General features: G+C 40.6%; 2 protein-coding genes and 1 pseudogene across 3 annotated transcripts; 2 read left to right on the top strand and 1 right to left on the bottom strand.

Moving 5' to 3' along the window:
- The first annotated feature begins 345 nt into the window (after positions 1–345).
- BDBG_16377 lies at positions 346–434 on the top strand (annotated as a pseudogene). Its single transcript has one exon. The product of its transcript is annotated as a tRNA-OTHER (tRNA).
- A 2,010-nt stretch (positions 435–2,444) lies between these two features.
- BDBG_01448 (uncharacterized protein) lies at positions 2,445–2,777 on the top strand (the record flags this gene model as incomplete). The annotated part of the gene is made up of 2 exons (XM_031720337.1): positions 2,445–2,516; positions 2,574–2,777. 2 exons carry the CDS (start codon positions 2,445–2,447, stop codon positions 2,775–2,777), a joined length of 276 nt encoding a protein of 91 aa, XP_031576470.1.
- Positions 2,778–2,918: 141 nt separating this feature from the next.
- Positions 2,919–6,672, bottom strand: BDBG_16376 (uncharacterized protein; the record flags this gene model as incomplete). The annotated part of the gene is made up of 7 exons (XM_031724341.1): positions 2,919–3,745; positions 3,854–4,602; positions 4,652–4,811; positions 4,961–5,012; positions 5,079–5,187; positions 5,432–5,691; positions 6,346–6,672. The coding sequence occupies 7 exons, from the start codon at positions 6,670–6,672 to the stop codon at positions 2,919–2,921; spliced, it is 2,484 nt and encodes an 827-aa protein (XP_031576469.1).
- Positions 6,673–7,400: the final 728 nt, after the last annotated feature.

Below are 7,400 nucleotides of genomic sequence, written 5' to 3'. Positions count from 1 at the left end.
GATGAGAAAGAAAGATTTATACAGTTAGCAGAGAAAACTCATCTATTTCTTTGTACTGCAGTATATATACTATTAATCAGTTGATAATTATTGCTATATAATAAAAATAACTTCTAATTTGATAATCTTAAGAGTATTGAAACTATACTCTTAAAGAAGAGAGTATTATTACACTCTCAGTTATATTAAGATCTTATTATAGTTTCACACAGTTTATTGCTTTCTTACAGATAATTTCATTCATTTTATAGACTATTTAAACTGATTTTCAATCACTCTATAATATTATTCAGATATATTATAGAAAGATCTGATTAATAAATATAAGAATCTTACTTTTATATCACCCCGGTGGCTGAATGGTTAATGCGGCCACTCAGTAGCACCTTGGCGTGGGAAACCAAGGCGCGTGGGTTCGAAACCCGCAGGGGATACATTAAATCCGGAACTCAAGCACCTCAGGTTTCTAATAAATACAGAGGTGTACAAATTGCTTCAATGAATCGCTCTATGTTCCTGGGCTGGGAAGTTATTATCACATGTATCTAATTGTCACTCCTTTGTATTTTCCTATGTTCTTGTTATCTTGACATGGTCTCAACACCTGTATTTCCTCCTGTATAACCAACACTTGACCTGTATTTAACATCACGCAAGGACTCATCATAAGCTCCGCTTGCATATGAGTATAATGAAAGAATAATAATAATAATAATAATTACTTTTATATAAAGTCAGTAGATTACTCTTTTATAATAGTAAGATATCACTGAGATATCACTCTAACTATTCTCACTTATAAAATAGAAGAAGAGTATTCACTTATTATCTATATAGAATAGCTAGATGCTGACTTCTTATTAAAAAGATCAGTGATTCATTTTTCTTCTACTGAAAGATATACAAGAGTTACTGTATTTCTTATATAATCTTCTTAGTATACTAAGTACTGTATCTGTGATATTCTTATAATAACTCTGTAGCTTACAAGCTCACTATTTAAGTAAGATAGTTAAGCTTACTTATACAGCTTCTTAAATAACTATCTCTATATAATACTACTAACTAGTCACTGCTTCAGTTTCATCATATTTCAATACTTTAAAATTATAATTTAAATAAATTATTATATCAAATTATTTAAATATATTAATATTTAATAAATTATTTTTTAAAATTTAAAATTTCAAGAATTTACAATATTTTATCTGTAATTTATAAAAAGAATTATAATAAAAAAATAAAAAAATTCTTAAAAATTAAAATATAGAATTCTTATATAAAATAATTTAATATTTATTAAATTATAATATATTTATATAAGAATTATTATTTTTAATAATATATAAATATATATTTCTTAATTTATAATAAAATATTATATATTTTATTTTACTGTATTTTATTTTCTAATTAAATCTACATTTTAATCAATTTTAACTATATTATAAGAATTTTGAATTATATTATACTATAAGTCTTGATATTTATAGATTATAAATTAAAAAATTAAAATAATGAATATTTATCAAGATATTAACATTTAAAGTTGATTGTAATTGATTTACAAAGGCGAGTATTAGGTGGAAACGAGCGTTAGCTGGACTGTGGTTGATTACATTAGAATAGTTGAAGGTTGTATTGATAGATCTATCTACAAAGAGCTTAATATAGTGGTTGGTCACGTGATCTAGCGAGATCGCCACAGCCAATAGCCGCAACGGCCGTAACGGCCAACATATATCCAAGGCTTTATTTCTGGTCATTCAGCAAGGACACTCTGATTTCCTTCGGACAGAAGGAGCCAAGAATTCGATCATTATTGACTGCACTGGGTGCAAGCAGAAAACTTGTGTTTTTCAGGCCCACCCACCGTGGGGCCTAGTTATCTCCCCTAGCAATGCTTTCTTTTTTGTTTACATTAACTTATTTGATCTCGTCGCATCTGATGACGGGAATGCCGGACGATGATGTCGCTAAATCAATTATGTAAAATCTTCATCTCTACTTTACCCATATATAGAAAGATGCCTACAGAGTCCTTTTTTGGGAAGCCGGTACCTTTGAACATATTTTAGCATGGGAAAAGCGCCGCAAGACAGGCAGAGTGAGTAGGGTTGGTTTTAATGCCAAGAGGCAAGACGCTGTGTGATGGTGGGGTTGGGTGCCCCTCTAAAAAATTTTCCCCGACCCGACAACACCGTTCCAATATCCACACGTTACGACCTTATATCCATGGATCAACCTCTTCGCAAGCTCACCTCAGAATTGTTAACTCCCACGCCGTCATCATTACGCCCCGCATCTATCTTCCAAGCGATATGTCGAGCGAATCGAAGTAATACCTGAATGTTCGCCGGTTGCCTCTAGAATGCGACAATGAACTGAAATATCTCAAAGAACATGTGAATAAAGTCGCATCGTGGCGCTCGATATCCAATACTATGAAGGAAAGCATAGTAGAGTCTCTAGACTCTTCGAAAGTTGAAACCATATTACATGAAGTTGAGGCAGATGTAAGTGTCATTCCTCCCTCCCTTCATGGATACTAGGTAACTGATGGCTATTGTCAGGACTCATTTAAAATTCTGAGAATAAGTGACCGCACCCGGTTTATCACACCGAATCCTGTGAATCTCGTCCCTATATCAAATGATTTCATGGTATCCGATCGCCCTGATCAAAATTCAATAATAACCGTTCCAGCTGGAAGTGTTGTAGAGGTTACAGGGACTGAGTGCTATTTCCACTCTTGTGTTGACCTACTCATCGTCTAAACCACTTTAAGACGGATGGCAAGATCGGCCACGGGGATATCTACAAGATATCAGAGAGAATAGAATGTGAGATCGTTGAATAGTTTAAGCGGAGTAATCCTGTACTTTGAATTAAATTATGTATTACAATAATTTTATTTCCTATGCTTCTCTCATAAACCCTTCCTGGAACACTGATGGTCGTGTATTTGAACTGTCAGAACTTGGGAACAGTGGCAACTGATGAAAGTTCATGCCATCAGCTGAGCTAGCATCTGGAAGTACCAGTGAATGATTGTCATAAACCACACTCCTCAGCCATTGCTCGATTGTTGATTGCCCAGAAGTTGGATGTTGTGTACCGAGGTCATGAAACACGCTCTGGTTAAAGTACACACCCGGCCATGGCTCGACTGTCGATTGCCTAGATATTGGATGTTGTGTACCGAGGTCATGAAACACGCTCTGGTTAAAGTACACACTCGGCCATGGCTCGACTGTCAATTGGGATTCTGGGGTAGGATTTCCATGTAATGATTGGCCCTCAGGTATACGATTCTGTGAATTAATAGGTCCAGATACTCTTCCACTGAACTGACGCTCATGATTTTCGTCGACGACAGGGGCGGGGTCAAAAGATGAATCGGAGTTGTTATTGATGGGCAGAGCTCCCTGAGGTATGTTTTGGGAATGACTCTGGGAAACTATCGGAGACTCCTCATTAGGATCGTGTGTTTGGAAAAAAGTGAAAGAGTTATCCTCGAAGTTCGATAAGTTGCCCGCGGCGTTTGTCACAGAAACCGGCCCAGTAATTTCCTCTCGCCGGGGTGATATTCTGACTATATCATTTGTAACATCAATGTCTTGCATCACTGAATCCTGCCCGGATACTGTATATTGTGCCATGTGGGCATCGACGATCGGGCCAGGGGCATGCGACGGAACATCTGTATCATTTTCGAGGCCACCATGGTCATTTGCGCTGACTGCTAATTGAATTAGCTTAGGGACTTCATATTTAAGCTGAACTACTTTGTTCCCTTTTCGGCGGCTGCTCCAATGGTAGGGTTCCGGTACACACTGGTCCCTTGACGTACCTTGAGTACACTCTCTCGTGACATTTCGCACGCTCACTTCTCCCAACTGCTGTGTAGGTGGATCGGATGTTGGTTGTGTCTGTTGTTGAAATTGTTGAGGCATTTGGGCAACCTCTTGCTCTTCCAACGAGAGCTCCCCGATGGGGTTTAGCTGCAAACCATCGCGCACTTGGTTCGAAAAAGAATCATTGTGGCGCTCAAGAACATCTGAGCCACCAGGACCGTTGTACAGCGAGTTGTCAGCGGATATTGAGCTTGTTGAGGATGTGCCGCGTCTGTTTTCTATTTGATTCGAGGTTCCCAGGTGGTTGGCGGACGTTTGCCGTGCAGGATCATTGAAGCCTGTAATAGTCGAGGTGCTTAATTCGAATACAGGTCTGATCTGGAATCTGTCGGATGGTGCTCGGTGGACATTGGTGTTGTTTTCAGTATTGCTCAGAGAGCTGGCGCCTTCCACAGATGTCAAACCTTCTGTCGCGAACTGGCATACCTCAGGTGTATTTAATTGAGTTCTTTGTCCATTTGTGTTCCCGGTGCTGGCTGTATGCCCTGTCTTGTCTTGTGAGTGACCAGCTTGTTCCTTTCGCCGGTGGCATCTTCGCTTGACAGGAGAATCCTTTTTGGAAGAAGATGCCCGCTTCTGACTCATCTCGGGGTGGATATCCTGGCTATTTGGGCTTCCCCGGTTGGTAGCAGAAGCGTGAGAATTTTGCTCAACAAATCCGATAGCCTCGCATATTGATTCAGTGCTTCAGCAATTAGCTTTAGAGAACTCCGAGACATAGGCTTTTGACTCACTAAGCATCTCCACTAAACCCGACTACTATACGGGGTACATCAAATGACGGGTGACGACCAAAGGGCCCGTTCCATTCCCGAAGAGCCCCAACTATTTTCTCGATTGACAAGGCTCGAGAAGGTCCAGACAGCCGACTAATGTCATATACATACTTGTACACTGAAGGTTCTAACTCACTCAGTCTTGGATCAGAAATTCAGAAATTTAGTAGGGTCAATCTCACCAAAGATAACATAGTATGAAATGCATATGTCTGAACTCCACCATGATTGATTAAGAGATCCAAGAATTCCATTGACTAGCAGTACTTCGTTCCGGTGATTTCTCAACGCTGCTGGAGTGGAATTCCAGCCATGGTTTCTCATGAGAGCATTCATCTTAACAAGTTAGCAATGGGTCATTGTGTCTCAGAGTTCCACAACAAACCTTTCGCCATGTTTTGTGTTTGCCTAGTGTTAAATGCTTCGCGATCATATAAAAGCAAAATGCAAGGAACCTTGATTTCTTCACAGAGAAATCCAGTTGAAGTGATGTCCTTTGATATACCACAGAAAGTAATAATGCTCGGAAGGAGAGGGATGTGCCGGGCCCATCTGTCGAAATGTCCTTATTGTGTGTGTCAAGGGATGGGAGATCAGCTGAATCCTCAACGGAAATGGAGAGAGCCTTCTGAAAAGCACAAACGAAACTTTTGCTGAGCTCCTGACTCCTTTTAAGACTGACCTCCCCATCCCCTTTGTCATCGTTCCTTGTCGTCGCCGTCTTCGTCATCCACGGACCCCTCATCGTCGTCATTACTCATGGTCCCATTTGATTCTTTGTCCCCTTTGTCGTCGTCGTGGTTGTCCCTGTCGTTGTTCCTGTCGTCGTCCGCGTCAGCCACGGATCCCTCGTCGTCATTACTACCCATGGCCCCGTTCGATTCTTTGCGATTGTCGGCCCTATTCGATTTTCTACAACTCTCGCCGTCTTCACAGTAAAGACCTTCATTTTCGCACCTGCGAGCATGAAGGATGTTGCGAACTTGCTCAATGGCTACCTGATTACAACGTTTGATCGTTGTAGACACATCATTGTCATCCCAGCAGATAGACTGTACAAATGAACATAATGACTGCTGACTGCCTTCCTCAGCGATTCTACAACACCAGCTGTGGTTGACATAAGACAGGCAGAAATTCCGAGGAAAATTCTCGGCAAACTGAGAGGATGGTACACGAGTGTGAACACAAGCAAAGTGCTCCCCAGAGGCGAAGATAAAATGAATAGAAGTGTGTTCTATAACTAAAAGAAGATGACATCTTTCTCACTGCATCACTGGAATAGTAGAGATTGACAACAGTGCTCTCACAAACAGATTCAAATCCCCAGAAATGATGGATGGGGAGGACAGCTACCAAGCCTAAACAACGTATTCTTGTGTATTCTTGTGAATTCGTTTAGGCTTGGCAGCTGTCCTTGGTGATATGCACATATTTCAGCCATCCAGCCAAAGCTCGCATGGACCCCCCCTTTGTTCCACTTCAATCCTTGTTCCAACCTCCAATCTTTTTTGCTTTTGCCCAGTGGTAACTACGGTAACTCAAATTAGAGGATATATCATTTCCCCCAAAGCTACAATGGTCCAGATTGCCAATTCAAGCTCTAAATACAAATGTGTTTATTTTTGTACAGTATCGCTAACTAAACTAACTCTTATTAAGGCCAAATTATGAGTCTCTTTGGACCCTTGTTTCAAATATAAGAGACGCTTCACCGCTCGCTCGTTGTCTTGTTTGAAATCGGCTGGGCATGTACGCTGCTTTACCATGTCGAGTGGCTGACCTTGTTTTAGAAGGTCATTAGGTTGATATTCGAACGGCTGTTGGCCATGTCGCAGATACTGCGCCTTTTGAGCTGGTTTGGTCATAACCCAAACCCCACACCACCAGATGAGTCCAGCAATGGGCAAGCGAAAGATGCCTCGAACATTCACGCTGTGCCAATACTTCCTGGGTAGTGCGTTTCCACCCCCTTGCATTCAGTCGTTGCTAACGTCTAAATATAGCAGCCTCTACCAATTCATAGGTAGTGAGTGACTGAGGAAATTGAAGAATACTGCGGTGTGATATATGACCTGCACTCCACTGACATACTATTCACCGTCAAAACTAAATATGGAAGAATGGTGGGGAAATCTGATTGTCAAACTTTCATTGAAGCAAAGGGCGCCAGGGATGCAGTTGAAAAGAGTGGTGAAAGGTTTGAAGAACTCGCAAGCAAATACAGAGGGTTAACATGGAATGTTGGATGCTGGGAAGCAATACAGTGGCATTGGACAAGGTGTATACCATCTATTCGGAGCGGAAATTTTAATTAACTCCGCTCTCTTCTGCAGCTTCATTTCTGTTGACATGCACATCATGGGCCTTTCTGCTAAACTCTCACTCTCCAAAACTTTTACTGTCACTGGGTCTTCCTCTCATTACACTACACCTCCTGGAATAAGTATGCGTCCTTCAATCGATGACGGCACCCACCACAGAAGATGATTAAGGCTGTTGCTTTTGTAGCTGTATCTATTTTTTTGTGGTTTTACTATTCCCCGCAAAGTGTGGCTCTTTCTATGTCGGCGGTGGGTCAGCCATTCCAATAAATGTTTCAATATATTTATGATTTTTTATAGGAAGTTTACCAAGATCTGATATTTCTCGTGGAGGCTGTTCGAATCTACTTGAAAACAAGCCAATGGTATAAGAATGGTTGATC

Source organism: Blastomyces gilchristii, assembly GCF_000003855.2.
Source record: "Blastomyces gilchristii SLH14081 genomic scaffold supercont1.2, whole genome shotgun sequence".
Taxonomy (NCBI): domain Eukaryota; kingdom Fungi; phylum Ascomycota; class Eurotiomycetes; order Onygenales; family Ajellomycetaceae; genus Blastomyces; species Blastomyces gilchristii.
Note: the sequence above shows the minus strand (reverse complement) of the source record. Positions and strands in the feature narration are given on the sequence as shown.